Below are 18,730 nucleotides of genomic sequence, written 5' to 3' on the forward strand. Positions count from 1 at the left end.
AAAGATAAAGTGATTTTTTTTATTTGTTTGTATCTTTAATATGTTCTTTGAATTATTTTGTCATATGTGACTTTTTTTTCTTTGAGAGAAAAAAGTATTTTTATTAGTTCATATATTTTTCATCTCTTTTATCATGTGTTATATATATATATATATATATATACATAATGCAAAACATGTGTTCAACTTGCCCGTCTAGTTATTTAAACAAACGTCAAACAATAGTTATTTAAACAAACGTCAAACAAGACAAGTTGAAAATTTTGTCTTTATAAACAAATACTAGACAAAATTACAACTTGGCCACATGAACAAGGACTCCTAATCCTCAAGACACTTGTTCTAAGGACAAGTATCCTAAGAACAGTTGCCTTGCAACCAAACAACATCTAAAGGAACCAACACGAGTATTTTTTGGCAACATGTAATGCACTTCCTTGGAAATATCTAACAATCCTTTCAACTGCACAGACAGTTTTATTTATATTCCTTTTTATAATGAGGGAGCTCAACCAGAATAATAGAGGTCTCACTTTAATTAGTTCCTTAGCAGCTTCAGTACAAAATCTATCATCAACAAATAATAACAACCACAACGATATCAACTGTTCTCAGCTTGTGCCTTTCTCAGGGTCGGAGCTAACCACAGGTAAATTCCGCCGGTACTGAGGTGATGTCAGCCGTCTTTCCAGTGGAGTCTTCCTCTTGCTCACGACAAATCTGTTCACACCTTTCCTCATTGGCATGATTTCAGGAAAGTCTTCATCAGGTATCTTACTCAGTTCAGAAATATCTTTAATCTGAGCAACTCTTCTGAACCACCTCTCAGCCTTGGCTTCCTCAGACATGTCCAACGGATCAGGTTCCTTCACTGCAGAACCTTCCAAACTCTTTCCTGCGAACAAACCTTTCTTCCCATTTTCATGAGCATTGCCAATTGAATTCTGAGTTTGCTTGATCTGTGAACTTCCATTTTGCCCACGTTGTACTTGATTCATAGATGAACCGTCCAAAATTGTCTCTGTGGATCCATTAGTCTCAGAGACATTGCCCTGCGTTGTTAGGCCTCGTTGGTCTTTTGGCATAACTTTCTCGATATTGACAGACATACTAGAACTGGAAGAATTTCCACCCACATCTGTGCTGCTGCTATTTGATGCTTCACTTACAGCCTTGTCCTTCTTAGCAAAATAGTCTGGTGGAAATGGAACAAATGGAACAAAGTTAGAGTTGTTGGCTTGCTCCATTGCAATCCGCCGTTTGTACTGTGGGGATGTCAATGAACGATCCTTTTTCTTACTAATAACAAAACGGTTCTCCCCTTTCCTAAGTGGCATTATCTCTGGAAATTCATCATCTGGAATTGCACTGGCCAAGTCGGTAACATCATGCAGCTCGGCAACTTTCTTGAACCACCTCTCCGATGGATCAGATGACTCAGACTCAACCTTTCCAGACAGTTCCCCTGATCCAGATGATGCATCAGAGTGACCTCTAGCTCCCACATTTCCACGGGCAGAAACATCATCTATCCCACCAACTGGAATGTCAGCTCTGTTTTGATCAGCTACTTCCAAGTTAGACTTAGGAGAAGCATTCATTGGTTCGTTAGGAAGAGGTGTAAAGGGAATATGCCCAGAATCATTTCCCACCTCAGCCAACCTACTCCTGGATTCAAATGGTGATGGCGATGGAGAGGATGGTCCAAGAATTTTGTCCAGGATTTTCCCCACAGACCCATCATTCTGATGTCTGTTTTCTTCAGCAAAGCCACCATTACCCAGGTTCCTCCTGTATTGAGCATCTGCCAGCCTTCTTTCAAGTGGTGTTTTTCTAGTGCTAACCACAAACCTGTTCACCCCTTTCCTCAAAGGCATGATCTCAGGGAAATCATCATCAGCAACTGCACTACTAAAATCTGAAGCATCATTCAGTTGTGAAACCTTACTAAACCACCTCTGTGCTTTCACATCATTCTCAGAAATCCTAGATTCCAACTCAGACTTCTCAGAATGTTCAGAATCCAGATCACACTTGGGTGTGGTACTCAATAAAGGGTCTACTGGCCGCTTGCAGTCACACCTCAGGCAGACAGAATTTCTTCCATAGTTGTAAAAATCGCACCTGAAAAGAAAAGTGTCTTAACATGTATTAATAGCCAACAAAAATAGTTGACAGGGTGGCTACTGCAGCAAAGTATTTGATTCAAGCAGGTGAAAATAGCATACTGAGGGCATTCCCACTCTCTTCCAGTTAGCTGTCTCCTTGGCCGACTCTCAGCACATTGCCGGCATCTTGCGTTCCTGGCAAAGTTCATGAACTGGCACCTGAAACAATTAATAAGAACTATGATCAAGAATGTAGTCCAAATGAAGAGAAACAGAAAACTGGTAGACAAGCAGATAAAGCTTATAATCATATAATTAACCAAAGTCTGCAATGGCACAAAGAATCATCAAACAGTAACTTGCACTGGTCATATTAAAATACATTCACATTTACACAGTGAAAAGCACCATAACTTTTCCCTTAACCTAGTCCTTCAGGAGGTATACCCATGTACCTAGTAAAAAATAAACAATTTGTTTCATTCATTGTGTTCCCTACCAAATGCTATTCAATTAATCAGAAAGAAATATCCAACAGTTGCCGCTGACAAGACATTTCTGCAGAAGCCTCCATTTAGAAGCCAATCTGTCAGGCGTCAAAAGGTCATGCTAAATGTCATTAATATTATAATCTTATTAAAGAATTAAGTAAAAAACAGAATCCCTTTCCTCATAAAAAATAATTTACAAAAGTGTTCAAATAAATTCGCTTTTGTGTATTTTATCCATTTAATCTGTGCTAAGGGATTGCACAACTCAATTTGGCTTTGCATGCATTAGGAGTTGAACGAGCACATATAGCCACCAGGTCACAGTGGTAATCTATTTTGACTTGCCTATGCCTACTTTTGCAGCAGCCAGGTCAGCAATTTCAAAGAACTATAACCATTATCCTGTCATCAGAGCTTTATTATGTGACAGAGAATATCATCTATGTAGAATATAAAATTTCACACAGAGAAAAAATACAGAAATTCCAGGAGAGAATTCTCAAACAGCAAAACCTAGCACAGCAAGAGGGATTCAAGAAATCTTTTCGCCTTTAAAGAAAAAAAAAAAGGTCAGAAATATTCGCACATAAAAATGACCCCAGTTGAAGCCAATTCTAATTCTTCATAATAGAGAACATGAGGAAGAGAGTAAAAATTCTATTCACGATAACCCTAAGCCCATGTTAAAAGAGGTTATGGTAGAGAAAACAAAACAGTCCAACACAAAATAAAAAATTATTAAAGAAGGCCTGGACTAACTATGATAAAAGAATAAGGACATTATTAACTTTTAGAAATTGCTAATAACCACCTAAAGTTATCTTACAAAACTCCCCCTCAAGCTGGAGCATAAATATCTATCATGCTTAACTTGGTACAACATCTAGTAAAATCTCCAATTGGGAGAGGTTTCGTAAACATATCTGCAATTTGCCCTTCTAAAGCAACATGAATGGTGGATATAGCTCCTGCCTGCACAAGATCACAAATATAATGACAATTTACTTCAATATGCTTTGTCCTTTCATAGAAAACTGGATTGTTAGCAACATAGAAAACTGGATTGTTAGCAACATGTGTAGCTGCCCTATTATCACACACCATCTCCATTGGTAATTTTACTTGAACAACAAGACGAACACAGATCTTATCCACGTCATTTATGCAGCAGTTTGAACCATAGCTTGATATTCTAACTCTACACTAGACCTGGCCACTACTGTTTGCTTCTTACTCCTCCATGATAGAAGATTGCTCCCAACAAATACACAGAATCTAGTAGTGGATTTCCTATCATCAACTGAACCTGCATAGTCAGCATCAAAGTATGCCTTTACATCTAAAGAAAGATCCCTTTTGGAATAAGACGCCCTTCTGTGGAGTTGACTTTAGAAACCTCAACACCATCAAGGTTGCTTCTCTGTGAACTCTCCTAGGCTTGTCCATAAACTGGCTAAGCTTCCCAACGGCCAAGGATATATCCGGTCTAGTTACAGTCACATATAGAAGTTTCTAATCGATGACTTCTAAGATGTATTGTCTATAGGCTCCGATTCATCATCATGAAGGTGAATTTTGGAATTCATTGGGAATTTGGGATGCTTGCGGGTTTTGCTCCAAGCATGCTTGTCTCATGCAATAAATCAAGTACATACTTTCTCTAAGAGAGAACAACTCTTTTTTTGTTCCTCGACAGTTCAATTCTCAAGAAGTATCTAAGAGGACCAAGGCCTTTGGTAACAAAGTGTTTTAGTAGATACTTCTTGGTTTCTGTATTCTTTTGTTCATTATCACCTATCAAAATGATATCATCCACATACACAACCATCGCTATAATACCTCTTTCACTCTTCTTAATGAACAAAGAGTGATAAGAGGGAGATCGCTGAAAACCAAAACTAGTCATCACCTCCGAGAGCTTGTGAAACTAGGCTCGCGGACTTTGCTTGAGACCATAGATCGCCTTCTTCAGTAAGCATACTTTGGAACACTCCCCTTTGTCGCTCAAAGCTAGGAGGCTGTTGCATATATACTATCTCAAAAAGATCCCCACAGAGAAAGCATTTTTAACATCAAGCTAATATAAGTTCCATTCAGAATAAACAACTGCAGAGATAACCAAACGAATAGTTCTCAATCAAGCAACATAGGAGGTCTCAAAGTCAATACCATATGTCTGAGTGTACCCTTTGGCAACTAGTCATGCCTTGTACCGCTCCGTTGATTCATCTGAGTGATATTTAATGGTGAATACTCACTTGGACCCGACTATATCTGCATCTAAAGGAGGATGAACAAGATCCCAAGTTCCTCAGGATACCAACACCTCCATTTCTTCTTCCATAGCCTTCTGCCACTTAGGATCAAGAAGAGCTTGCTGGTGGCTAACAAGAATGGAAGAAATTGACAAGGCTGTAATAAACTGTTGCACATGTTTGTCGAGTCTATCAGTAGTAACAAACTTAGAAATCAGGTAAATGGTGCACTGTCGTTTCCCTTTCCTCAAAGCAATGGGTAAATCATCATTAATCATAGGATCACCAACTGTAGAAGGAACGATCACCAACTGTAGAAGGAACATCCTCAAGAGTCTCAAGGTTAATAGGTATACTTACCTCTTGAGAAGGAGACGACGCAGAATCATGAGAGGTGGTGTCACGACGAGAATATACAAGAGGTGGATCATGGAATCGAGAGATATCATTGTAAATATGAAAGGACAGAATGGGAATAGATTCTAAAGGAACTGGAGGAACGGGCAAAAGAGGAGACGAAACCTCAATATTTTGAGAAGGAGCACGACTAGGGAAGTATGGTTGAGACTCAAAAAAGGTAACGTCTGCACTAATACTCTTTCTTGGTGAGGGGATCATAGCACCAGCACCCTTTTTTATTTATTGGGTATCCTAGAAAGACACATTTGATAGGCTGGGCTAAAAGTTTGTCTCTTCCTGAACCAAGAATATGGACAAAGCAGGAGCACCCAAATACTTTAAAGTTTAAAGGGTAAAGCAAAGAGGTTTTTGTGGATATGGGACTTGTATAGGGAATTTAATTCTCAATAGACGACGAGGGCATTCAGTTAATGAGTTAACAAGCTATCAGTATAGCATCCCCCCAAAACATAGAAGGCAAGTTCATTTGGAGCATAGTGGTACGGGCAACATCTAGAAGATGCCGATGCTTTCGTTTGGTGACTCTCTTTTGATGTGAGGTAGGCGGGCATGTATACTGAGGACAAATGCCATGACCCTTGTAGAATTTAAGTAATTGTGCAGATTTGAACTCAAGAGCATTATCAATGCGAACAATTTTGATTAAAAACTCAAATTCTTTATTTCAAATTCAATAATGAAAGATTTGAGAATACATGACACTGCTGACCTCTCTTTTAAGACAAATACCCAAGACACTCTAGATAAACCATCACCAGTGACGAGACAGTGTTTGAATAAAGACCAACTTGAGACCCGATTAGGCCTCCAAACATCTACATGAATGAGCTCAAAAGCCCTTTGACTTGATAGACTCTGACTCGAAGGAAAAGAACTATGACGATGCTTTCCCAATTGACAAGCTTCGCACTGGAAGGTAGTCCAAGAAGGAATTTGTGGACACAATTGACAAAGTTTATTGAAGGATGGGGGACCCAACCTAAGGTGTAATTGAAACCAACGTGAATCAGACTCAACAGATGAGGAAGCTACTCCATCTAGAGTATCAAGATAGTAAATGCCTCCCTTTTCATGGCCTCCACCAATCTTCTTCCCAGTTAGCAAGTCCTGAAAGACACAAGAGCCAGGATAAGTTGGCTCACGGACAAAAGGTTCTTAGGAAAATATGGGGCGTGTAACACCCTCTGAATGTGTAGGTTAGGAGGAACAGATGAGTCGATGCATTTCTGTATCGATGATGATATATGTAATGGCTCGGGCATCTATCCTTGTCCCTCAATCAGAGACAACCTCCCATCCTTGAGAGGGTGTTACACACCCCATATTTTCCTTCTGAGAAATGATAGATGTCGAGAAGGATCACCACAAAATGTCTAAATGCACTAGAATCAACAATCCAAACTTTATCCATCATACTACCTGTTGAGAAGGCAGAGTTGGAGACCACAGTAGATGCAGAACTTGACGTGGAAGCAGTCTTTTGTGCAAGGAGTTGCTCATACTCAACATGGCTCATCGTAATTGTTTCAACTAAGCTCTCACGAATGGACTGAACAACCTTGGCCATAGGCTTATTTGATTGTGTAGCAGAGGAAGGGGATGGAGTCGAAGTAGGAGGTCGACCGTGCTTGTTCCAACACCTGTCTTTCAGGTGCTCTGATTTGCCACAATAAGTGCACTGGGGTCGGCCTTGACCTCCAAACCTCTACTACTTCCTCTTCCATGGGCAGAGAAGAATGATCCACGTCCACAACCTCCTGAGACTGCCAAAGCAAAAGTGGAGGAATCAATAAGGCTCTAAGACAAGGACACCGCGAGGCGACTCAACTGGTTATAAGCTTTTATCCAAATCAGGTATCTCTGAGCCAGTCACCATCTATGCCTTCGCCACAGAGTAATCTAGAGATATCCCTAAAAGAAATCGTGCAACCATGGTATGCTCTTGATTGGACTTGCAGGTCTAACATGAGGGTTGCAGAGCGTTCAACTTCTCATATGATTACTCAACTGTAGAAAAATACTAAGTCCTGATCATCCTGTTCAAGTTTGAAGATTTTTTGTTCCACCAATAAGATTCGGCTCACATTCTTATCTTGGGAGTATGTTTTTAATAGAGACTAGAATGTGCTTAGCAGTCCTGTAATAACAAAGTCCACTACCAATATGGGGCTAGACACTATTCATAATCCAAGTCATGACTATATTGTTATCTTCCTTCCATGTGGTATACTTCCCAGTTTTATGTGCAGGTTCATCTTCTTCAATAATATGATCTTTCCCATGCCCCACCACAAACATCATGAAAGTACGACACCATATTTCATAATTAGAGCCATCAAGCTTAACTGTCGACCCCTAGGAAAAGGGATTCGAAGAGGCCTTGTATTCGGCCCCTTGATCATCATATTTATTTGCAGCCAAGAACCACACAACTCAACGTAAATAAACAACTATAAGATGTAGCCCAAGAAAACCCAGTAGGAATCAGCAATATAGAAATCAACAACTCCCACTAAAACTAACGTATGCTAGTGGCTAGCATTAAAGATAATTTTTATACCAATACAACATCCAATATCCACGAGAGAAGAGACAAAAAATATATCACATCACCAGCACATAGATTTCATATCAACTCCACCAAACAAAGAGATGCATACCAATAGACACCAGAAAGGAACGCAAATAATGACAACATCTTCAACCGTGGGATCTTCCAGTCTAAACAAGAATAACTGCACCAAATAAATCTGACCTGGTCAACCTTAATATAACTTTTCTTCAGCCTTGAAGATGAACGACCAGCATGACAGACAACGAATTGCTTTAGCTGGCTTGAATACAGCCGTGATTTGTTTATCAGATTGGTACAACAGCAAACATTTGATGACAGACTTGGTCCACAAGAGTTGAAGTCATCCAACGACTTCAACAACTACTGACTTCCATGTTATTCACAGTCTCATGGTGCAGCCTCCATGGCATGAACTCAATTATCATTCAACACCAACCAACATCCTTCTACGTGGGAACTTAGAAGCCATTCAACAAGAAGATCAACAACACTCCACCATCGACTTCAACAGCATATTACCCTAGGTCATATTAGGTGACCACAAACAAAAAAGGAATACCTCTCAAATGCAGTAGATGTTGAGAAACGAAATATGAAGAGAACTCAACAGCAGAGACGAGATTTCGATGTCAAGAGGCTCCCAAGACTTCACCGCTCTGATACCATGTCGTTCGGAGAGTTAGGGAGGAAGAAGGAGAGAATGTGAAGAAGAGAGAGAGTAAAAATTCTATTCACGATAACCCTAATGTCATGTTGAAAGAGATTACAGAAGAGAAAACAAAATTACAAAAACAGTCCAACACAAAAATATAAATTATTAAAGGCCTGGACTAACTATAATAAAAGAATAAAGACATTATTAACTTCTAGAAATTGCTAATAACAACCTAAACACCTAAACTTATCTTCCAACAATATCATGGATAACAAAATAATAATCATTATTATAATCTTTTCTTTTTCAAACCTAATAACTTACTACCTTGTCCTTTCAGTTTCAACAGTTGAGTCAATCCAATGACAACTTGGATTTATGGACTTCACAGTCTATGTGAAGTTTATGTGAAGAATGAATATTTCTAGATGATCCTTTGTGCAATGGCAGTAGAAGTCACATATCAATCCAACTGATGACTACATAAATTACATAATGCAGGATCATGATAACTAGAGGTGGAAAGACTAGTACCTGAAATATCAGATCAAGTAGAAATACAATGTGTTAACTATCTAATTGCATAGCTCACCTACTATGGAATACATAATTCACAAACAAAAGGTAACATAAGCCACTTCTTGCACAGAAAAAAATGTGAGTCGATTTCACATTTCCATTTGCCCAAAAATACAACCAGCAAAGTGAAAGTGTGGAAGCAGCTAAACCACCAGGAAACAGCCTGGTTATCCTGGATGAGTCACACCACTGCTTATTGGGTCGACCAATTGGATCTAGAAACAAGCAAACAATTATCTACACAAAGCAAAACGTACTTGGTGCATATCCAATCACCCCGTTTCATTAAAATGTTTTGGCCAGAAGGTCCTGATGATTGCCCACTGGTGGAAAGAAACTGTCCCTGTGTTGAGTCTGGCAGTCTGCAGTCCATGAACCACAGTTCAACCAATTCGCAGAGGAGCTTCCTCACAGAAGCATTGATAATTTCTCTCCCCTGTAAATTATCTTGTCCTAAAGCAAAAAAGGAATCACAGATATGACTCAATAACAAACGCATGACATCAACTGTATGAGCCTTTCCATGATGGAAGACCTGCCCAACAAACAAGTTCACGTCAGTAAAAGGACTACAGCAAAATGGGTAAAATATACAGACTGTAGAAAACATTTCTACTGAGGGAATGCAGTGATAGCAAAAGAACATAAAAAGCACACACTAAGGAACAAAATAATCAAGCCAATCAGAAATCAGAAAATGATGCACAAAAACGTGTCTCACAACTGGGTTGGCATGCCAGAACAGATGCGAAGAAATTACAGCTGTAACTAAAGACCTTTAAAGAAACAGTGATGTGAAGTTGCAAAACGTTCACCTTCTATTCCTATTCCTATAGCCCAAGAAATTTCATCTTCAAAAAATGTGAAAGTACATGAAATACTACAAAATTTGACAGGGTTATGAAGCTATTGAATTGAGTATATATACAATTTATTCAGAAAGAAGGTTGTGAACATAGAACATCAAATAAGATATATCTTTAAGTTTACTCTACTGGCCAAGATTATTTACTTGTGCTTCAACTGCATTTTTGTAGTCTTCTCTTCTGTATGAACATAAGCAAGTCAATTGAACATAAGACGACCTCCATTTTTCTAGTTAGTGCCTTCCAAAGTAAGTCAATAATTTAATAAACAAACTATTCAACACCTGGAAAGTTGGGCGTTCAAAGGATACTGGAGCTGAGCTGTATAATGAATAATCTATCAAGTTGATGGACAAAAAAGAGAACAAGGGTGACAAAACACAGAATTAGGATATGGTCAAAGGCCTTATTAGAAGCTGGGATCTTCATTCGAGCAATGGTTCATCAAAAGCAAAATGGCTAGACACCTCTTCACCTAATAGCCACCACAGTACAAAATGCACACTTGATTTAGACATCTGAGCAGCTAATACAGGTTTGAATCCTCCAGGTTATATATTCCGGAGCACAGCAGTTTGGATGTTAGAAACTTAAATTGTATCGAGCCCTGAAAAATACCAGTCAAAGTTTATGAATTCCATCAAGCATTAACTTTTATGGAACTGACAATGAATCACTCATAAATTTGGCAAAGAAGAGGCAAATATATTAAAGTTGGATTTGCAATTGTATGTGTAAGCCACCCTGTAGTCCTAGTAGTTTATTCAATATCTGGCTACAAGATGAGGCAATTAACTTACTTTTCATATGACACAAAAGAAATTTATAAAAGTAAAAGCTGTAATTTTTGAAGATCCTAATTTTAGTTAATTTCAAAGGAACATGATCATGCAATTGAAAGTTTGAAATCAATAGAAAATAAATCAAGCACTAAAATGGAAGGCTCGGAACTTTCATTGAGCCTCAGAAAAGCAATCTAGTATACATTGTTGCTGGATGGGGGAAGGAAAGGGAACAAAGGAGACATGGCAACATGCAAGACTCAACAGAGAACTGTATTAGAAGATAAAAAAATAAACTTAGGAAACTTACACCATCATCTAAGAAAGTGTGAACCCGCCTAGTTGAGTTTACAATATTCTTAAACAACAGGGATGATGCACTTCCAACAACAATACCAATATCCTGCTTGGAAAGTGACCTGCAGGATCAAGAGGAAAGTAAGGAGTTTAATGTAACTTAGTTCCAATTTCCACGGTGATTTCCCCAAAAGTGAGATTTTCAATGTAGGTTGAAGCTTAAGCATCTGAAAAGTTCATTCTATTATAGTAATCATCTCATGGAATATATGGACAAGCTACACATTTCAAATGGATGCAGATCAACCAAGTATTCTAGGCTTGCTTCAAACTCCATATGGTTCTCTCCTTATGGGCTTTAGACATCCATTTGTATTTGAGAAATGACAAAAAGACAACTGAGAAAACAATGGCAAACATAAGAGGTCTCAGGTCAATGTCTGCTAAAAATTGCAGACACATTGTTCAATTGAATAAACTCAAAGTTTATAATATAATTCCCTCTTCATACAAGAAAATTACACATGATTACCCAAGGTAGCTACTTAAAAGCTAGTCATTGTGGTCACAACATGTTTAGATGGAACTTAAAGAAATAGCAACTAACTTAGGATTTAATATTTTGCATTGCTTTCCCATTTCAAGTTTGCTAAAACTCAGAAGTCGTTAGATTGCATCAAGTTTGACCATGTGGATACTGTTTAGATTAAACTGCAAAATATAGTTGTCATATTAACATGATTGTTCAGATTGAACCATTGGAACAGCAAATATTTTGATTAAATATCGATTAGAAATTTAGAACATTTCATAGTCACAAAAAACGCGTTATTTTTGAAAAAAAAAACACGAAAAAAAATGTGAGAAAATTAAATGCCGAATAAAACGGAAAAAAATGGAAAAAACGAAAAAAACGAATAAAAAACGTGTTTTTTCGCGTCTTTTTTAAAAGACAATTTTTATTTTGGGCAGTGGCATCAACTGTAACAAATGGTAGTTTGGGTAAAAAATGAATAAAACGTAAAACTTAGAAGTTAAAACATTTTGTCAACAAAGGGGGGAACTAGTCGACGCGCTTTTAGGGTTTAGGCCTTAAGGGTTTTCAGATTTGCGGGAACGTTAAATCCAGGCAATTTCCAATTTCTGACAAGGTTTCCGACCTCAAAGGCTCAAACTCACCGGCGGAGCAGACCGGCGTCTCTTTGTTTACGTTGAGTTGCAGCAACATTAAACCTCCGACGGACTGGTGCATTTTCCGGCACCGTGCAGACCTCCAACAGCTACATCCGACCATGCTCGCGTGCTCAGGTAGGATTTCCATTAGCTTTTCAGTCCATTTGCATATGTGTGTTGGACATTTTGAGGTGAGTAATACGTTTGTTGGTTTCTACTTTTTGTTTATGTCCTAGTTTCTAGTCTTTTGTTTTCAATCGATTAGTTTCAAGTTCTTGTTTTCAGTCAATTTGCATGTGTCTGTTAGTTTTCTACTTTCTACCTCTTGTTTCAGTCGATTTGCATATGTGCATTAAAAAGCAGAAACTCTATCGCTGTTAAACTTTGTGTATTGGATTTTCTATGCCTTCAATTTTTTTTTGTGCATTAGAAACTTAGAAACTTATTCTTAAACTTCAAAGTTCAAATATTCAAGTAGAGTCAATAGACTAAATTAATATGTTCTGTTCGTTTCTGATTTTTTTAGTTTCTGTTTAATCCTCATTTTTTAGTTTGATTCTGATTTCTTCATAACAGGTTAATAACTTAATATGTATTATGTTCTCTTTATTTCTGATTTGTAGGTAAGTAATACTTAAATAGTTAATACTTAATAGTTACTTATGCATTTGTTTGCCTGCTTGTGTTCATTTTCTAATTTTTTTGTTATGTATTTCTTCTTTTGTTGTTGTCTTATTAGTTTCTCATTTATTTTATTTTTTCCTAATTTTTAGGATTTTTTTTTACTTTTTTTTAATTACTGTTATTTTCCCGTATTTTTCAAGCCCACCGTATTATACCCAAAAAAAACTTCGCCGCTTAAAACTCCAAAATGTTATTTGTGACTATGGATCAACATTAAAATCATCACATTGACAAGAATCCAAATGCTGATGTGGAACAATTTTTCATGTAACATTAACTTTGCAATGAACAAGACAACTCACAGAGAATGTGATGATGGATAAGTATCCCAGAGAAAATTTTCTATAGATGAGATAACACTCGCAAGGCGGATAGCTGCTGCAATCCAACAGATCAAAGACAAAGCTAAAATACATTAAAGAAGTGTAGTTATTGTCTAAAAGGAAACATCTTTTATGATTGTCACAGACACAGACTCAGTAGATTAGCTACTGGAATGCATGACATTAGGTGAAGGAATAAGTAATGAAGTAAATATGAGGGGACTGAAGCAAATTTTAATCAACTTTCCTTATTTAACCAAATCTTTCCTACTTCTATAGGATGTTATTCAAATTATGGTTTATGGTAAGATGTCGTTGAACAGAAACAACTACTTCTGCGACCAACAAAGTTTATTATATGTCATGAACACATAACACGAGGCCATGGTAGAAGAAAAGTAAAATCATCAGCAGTCAGCAGCCAGCACAGATCGTTGAGAAGCAGCTGACCTAGTACGGGCAAGCAAAACAGCTGATCGATCTGGAATACGTACCACACAAGCTCGCATGTAAAGCATGGGATTAAGTAATGATGCCCATAGAGCCAAGAGTCAGAAATAAGAAGGGATTTAGCCTACAATTTTTTATCCTTCGTCGAGGAAATAGCAAACAAAAATGCATAAACTAATAAGAAGGAACAGAAATGGCGGACAGGCAACTTGACCCCAAAACATCGGGATGGTCTTTAGCAAACGAGAGACAGGCACGAGCAGCCGCAACAAAATCTCCAGGAAGCTGCTCGGCGTTCGAGATAACATCATCTTCATGTTCAGTTAAGTTAAGACCAGACGAAGGATCCAGATAACCTCTGGCTCTCAAACAGTCCAGCAGCTTTGCCCATTCTGGCCACGGCGTATTGGAAGATGGCCCGAGACCACTCAAGCTCCCTGGCTTCTCACCACCTTTGTGGTCCTTTAGGACAGAGTGGCTATAAAAGCCGTCGGACAACGCCCGTGCTGAGGAGAAGGGAGAACGAACAGGATGACAAAACAAGAAAGAGGAAGGGGGAGTGGCGAAGAAGAGACTGAAGGGCCTAAAACAGGATCCACCCTGGCGGCGAGGGAGGCTAGAGAGTCTGATTGAGGAGGGGGAGGAAGAATAGCAACGGCAATGGGAGGAATAGGAGAAGGAGAGGAGAGGAGAGAGGAGCCTGAGGTTGGAAGAGGCGGAGGAGGCGGAGGAGGAAGAAGAGGAAGGCGCGCTCAGCAACATGAGAAACTTGGAACCACCACCAGTCATTGCACCAAAGTACAATCTGAAACAAGAGAAGGAGAGGGAGAGGGAGAGGACACGGACTGGCGTTCGGTGATGACGGCGGAGCAGGGAAGAGGAGCGGCAGGGTCAAAGGTGGAGTGAGGGTCAGGGATGCAGAGGCAAACGATGACCTCTCCCTCCCGACCTTCGAGAATAAAATTCCCAGAATGGCCAATCGACCTCCCAGCATACTCCTTTTATTGGAAGCAAAAGACAAATCTCCAGTCCAGACCACATGTCCCGGCGAATCGCTATCGTCCTTCGACGTGTTTGCACCATTACGTCCCACAAACATGAAAAGAGGCATTACAAACGCTACTGGAGGACCACTTGGAGCCCTACGTTGGTTTTTTTTTCTCATTTTACTTTGGGGGGCGTTTGATGCGCCGGAAAAGAACTGTTCATCGAGAAAAATAATTCAAAAATTTGAATTTTTTCCATCGTATCAAACATGGAAAAATTTCATCGACCGTTGAAGTCGAATTCCGAAAATTTTTTCCGGAAAAAAAATTCCGTCTGGAGAGACGGAAATTTTTTTCTGGAATTTTAGTTTTGCCCGTTAGGGCACGCGAGCGCGTCTTCGCGTCTTCTTCTTTTCCTTCGTGCCGCAGCAGCTCCCTTTTCCTTCTCATCGACACACCCACAGAAGACTCCCTCGTGTGCCTCCTCTCCCTCTCCGCATCAGAGCTCGACGCCTCCACGCCTCCTCTCAGTGCAGCCGCTAGCCTCCCGTCCCTCTCTTTCTCGCAAGGTATTGTCTCTCTCTCTCTCTCTCTTGAAAAAAAGCCTCCCCGGTTTGGAAATTCTTCACGGGCTTGCGGTTCTTCAGCTCATGTAAAGGTAGGCGCCACGACGCCACCGAGATTTCAACTAGGACTGTTCAACAACTCCAGCTCGACTCGAACTTGTTCAAAAAACTTGACTCGAACTCGACTCGTTTATTAAATGAGTGGAGTTCGAGTTAAGAAATGAATTCGACAACTTAAATGAGTCGAGCTCAAGTTAAGCGGGCTCCACTAGGCTAAACTCGGTTAAGCTTAAGAAAGAAAATGTATAAAATATATCTCTTAAAATTATAAAAAAATAAATTGCTCAAATGGGTATTCTTGTGACAGGCATGTGAAAGGTTCCATGTAAAACTATATGCTGCCCATTTCTTTTAAAAAATACAACTTTTTAATGAAATGTTTGGCTTGGCTCGAGCTGAGTTCGAGTTTTAAGAACTCGAGCTCAAGCTAATGAAATCGAACTCAACTCAAGCCGAGTTCGTGTTCTTTTCAAGACACTCAAGCCGAGTTGGGCTGGCTCAACTCGGCTCGAACTCCCTCATGAACAACCCTAATTTCAACTAATTAATTGTTAGGAGTCGTTAGCCCAACAGGTTCTTCAGCTTTTGCAAAGGTAAGTGCCATTGGGATTTGAACTGGTAATCAATGCCCACGAGTCATTGGCCCAACCAGATGCTTTTCGGGCAAATGTAGGCAGGATTTGAACTAGTGATTGATTGCCTGAGTCATTGGCCCGACCAAATGCTTTCAGGGCAAATGTAGGCCTCGTTTAATTCCTTTGATATTTACTTTTCCCCATTTTGTGATGTCTCATCCAAAATGCCAAAATTACATTTTGGGACATCAAAATGTTGAGCAGCTGAATGGAGTTCATGTTCTTCCCTTTTAAGGATTGGCCAACACCCTTTAAGAAGAGCAGTTAGATTGGGTGCTGAGTAGGACCTTTCCTATCTATCTTTCTTTCTCATTTATCCTTTCCTTGCAACATTAGTTTTTTATAGTATTTTTTGGGTGAGAAGGATGATAATTTTGTTCAGAAGAGAGGCCAAGCTCCTGCCAAAATTGTTATCCTCTTAGTGTATAGGCTTGTTTTTTGTATCTCGAGGTACTACCCTGCCATGCTTCAACTTATGTGTCAATAGCCCCATGTTTGTAGCATAAGGGGTTGACATCCTAGACATTCAAAATGAGAACTGGCCACTTGTCAATTGTTGCCCCAACCATTCTATCAATCCCCTCAAGGGCTAGTGGACTAGTTGTTGCTTTTTATGACAAAGGTTTTATGACAAAGGTAATCAAAGAACTTGGTTTCGAGTGTTGGGATGACATAAACCTTGCTTCTGAACTTTTCTAATCAAGATAGATTCTAAATTGGGTTGCCCACTTTTCATAGCTGAGTTAAGAAATACTTTTAGAAACTGGATTGTCTTTTCAAAGCCATTTGATTGCTTCAAAACTTCATTGTCTTTTTGTTGCACTGATGCACATCTTTAGAGACGTATTGATTCAATTGGACCTCCTTAAACAACAAAACCTGTTTAGATGGACCTCTGTCAATCCTTATCCTCTTTCTCCAGCACATGCTGTAGACAAGATCTCTTGTAACAGCACCACCAAGCAAGGAAAGAGTGAAAGTTAGTGAGTAAGCAAACAAAAGGTAAGCTGGAATTTCAAGGTTTGCTTTTAAGGGTCTTCATACATGTCAACTAGTTTTCCATAGAGTCACAACAACAAAATCCTCGTTATTAATGTGATTTCCATTGCCATTATTAATGTGATTTCCATTGCCATTGTGTAATGGCAACGACCAAATTTTCATCGCTACAGACCCTATCACTTAAACTACTAGCAATATATGGTGTTACTTTATCGACTGGACTGGCCGTCATTTTTAAAAAGATTGGCCATTGAAATTTTGGTACAATAATATCTGTTTGTTTTTTGAAGATGGTCTGCATCAGCTCTTCCGACTCAGAGGAATTCACGCACTTGTGCTCTAGGCTAGCTGGCGCATAACTGGGAGGCATGCTGGAAAATTTTAAGAGCTAGTTCAGTTTCAAAATTTATTGTATGAAGAACGTTGTTGTGTAGGGCATGGACATTTTGTTGTTGCAGAATGCAAGGCTCATCCTAGCTAAGATGCACTGACAGAAAGAGTTACTTGGCCGATATGCTGCTACCGATTGTAGGCAAGTGGTAGAAGCAATAGAATGCGTAGATAAGAATATACTAGTGGAGAATGATGGATTGAGAGAGGAGAAGAAAGAGAAAGAAGTAGCAAAAGCCGGGGGATGCAAATTAGAGGTGATGAATGAAGAAGATGAATGTGATAAGAATTTGGGTGAATGAATATGGGAGATACTTGTCTCTTTGAGCAACCCATTGTTGAAAATGAGAGAGGAGCAATATACAGATTGCACCTTCTTGGGGAGAGAGGTAGATGAAGAACAAGAGGGAGACAAAGATGTTCAATAGAAGGAAGATATGGTAGAGTAAGAGGACAATTCAAAAAAGAAGAAGAGGTAGAGAGGAGAGTCCCTCTCCATATATCAGAGGAGGACATGGTGGTGGAGGTTAGAGAAATGGGCGTGGAGGCTGACATCTGGTCATCATATGATGGAGCGACCACCTGTAAAGGCCAAAAGAAGAGGAAGCAACAAACAAGGCCAAAGGAAAGAGAAGACAAGGACTAGAACTGGGATACACACCTTCTTGCAGGGAAGAGAAGTGGCTGAGTATGACCAGATACATCAAAGTAAGCTAGTGACATTAGGAGGCAATGCCTTGTTGAGGTACGATTGCATTACTTTGTAGCTTCGAGGTGCAATAGTGAGATTTGTGGCTTATGCGATGTTGTGTTTGATACTTGTGATATGTGTGCAATAAATAGTGTGATGGTGTGTGCAGCAGAAGTTATCAATGATATGCATGTGATAAATAGTGCGATGGCATGTGCAATAGAAGTTATCTATGATATCTGTGTAATAATTTGTTTTTCATGTAACAAAAATGTGGGTGCATTCAATAGCATAATGTCTCGGTTTGGTACTACGTGCTCATCGACTAGCAGAAAGACAGATTGCCGAGCATGCACTTTGGCAGAAGCTTAGATCATGGCAGGTTTGCCATGTTTGGAGGCCCGTCTAAGCTCTTTCTAAGAAATGGAACTCCCAAACAAATGCATTTCATATTTGATGGACTTGAGATGACCATGATGCTGGAGGATGTCACAAAACTAATGAGATTGAAGTGTCATGAGAATGTAGGTATATGGAGCTCCACGTACAATTGGAGAAGCATGTGCACGAAGCTACTTGGCTTGTCCAATCATGAATTCCATGAACTGTTGATTTTGGAAAGGAAAGTCTATGATGATTGCGTGACACATGGATGAATAAATCAACGACCTGTCTGTAAGTGGAAGCTGATAGATAATTTTAGTCATTTATTGTTTTTTTGTTCACATCGTCTATATCTAGT

At 39.2% G+C, this 18,730-nt stretch overlaps 1 protein-coding gene across 2 annotated transcripts; it reads right to left on the reverse strand.

The window, feature by feature from the left end:
- Window positions 1-448: 448 nt before the first annotated feature.
- LOC116262931 (zinc finger protein VAR3, chloroplastic-like) lies at window positions 449-14,628 on the reverse strand. 2 transcript variants are annotated; one of them, XM_031642469.2, is made up of 5 exons: window positions 13,873-14,628; window positions 11,042-11,150; window positions 9,341-9,618; window positions 2,229-2,327; window positions 449-2,124 (listed from the first exon to the last, which is right to left on the reverse strand). In XM_031642469.2, exons 1-5 carry the CDS (start codon window positions 14,445-14,447, stop codon window positions 612-614), a joined length of 2,574 nt encoding a protein of 857 aa, XP_031498329.1. In that variant the 5' UTR covers window positions 14,448-14,628; the 3' UTR covers window positions 449-611. The 2 variants fall into 2 exon arrangements, with proteins under 2 accessions (XP_031498329.1, XP_031498328.1); XM_031642468.2 differs by having other exon boundaries at window positions 13,861-14,628.
- Between the last annotated feature and the right edge of the window lie 4,102 nt (window positions 14,629-18,730).

The sequence above is a fragment of the Nymphaea colorata genome, chromosome 10 (assembly GCF_008831285.2).
Source record: "Nymphaea colorata isolate Beijing-Zhang1983 chromosome 10, ASM883128v2, whole genome shotgun sequence".
In the NCBI taxonomy this organism is placed as follows: Eukaryota; Viridiplantae; Streptophyta; class Magnoliopsida; order Nymphaeales; family Nymphaeaceae; genus Nymphaea; species Nymphaea colorata.

What these genes read in the sequence shown, in the direction of transcription:
- LOC116262931 (XM_031642468.2), bottom strand. Translation starts at nt 14,447, where the DNA reads ATGACTGGTGGTGGTTCCAAGTTTCTCATGTTGCTGAGCGCGCCTTCC. An exon ending in ACACTTTCTTAGATGATGGT is followed by an intron (nt 9,619 to 11,041) that starts GTAAGTTTCCTA and finishes TTTGTTGGGCAG; the next exon opens with GTCTTCCATCATGGAAAGGC. An exon ending in GGTGATTGGATATGCACCAA is followed by an intron (nt 2,328 to 9,340) that starts GTACGTTTTGCT and finishes TAATTGTTTCAG; the next exon opens with GTGCCAGTTCATGAACTTTG.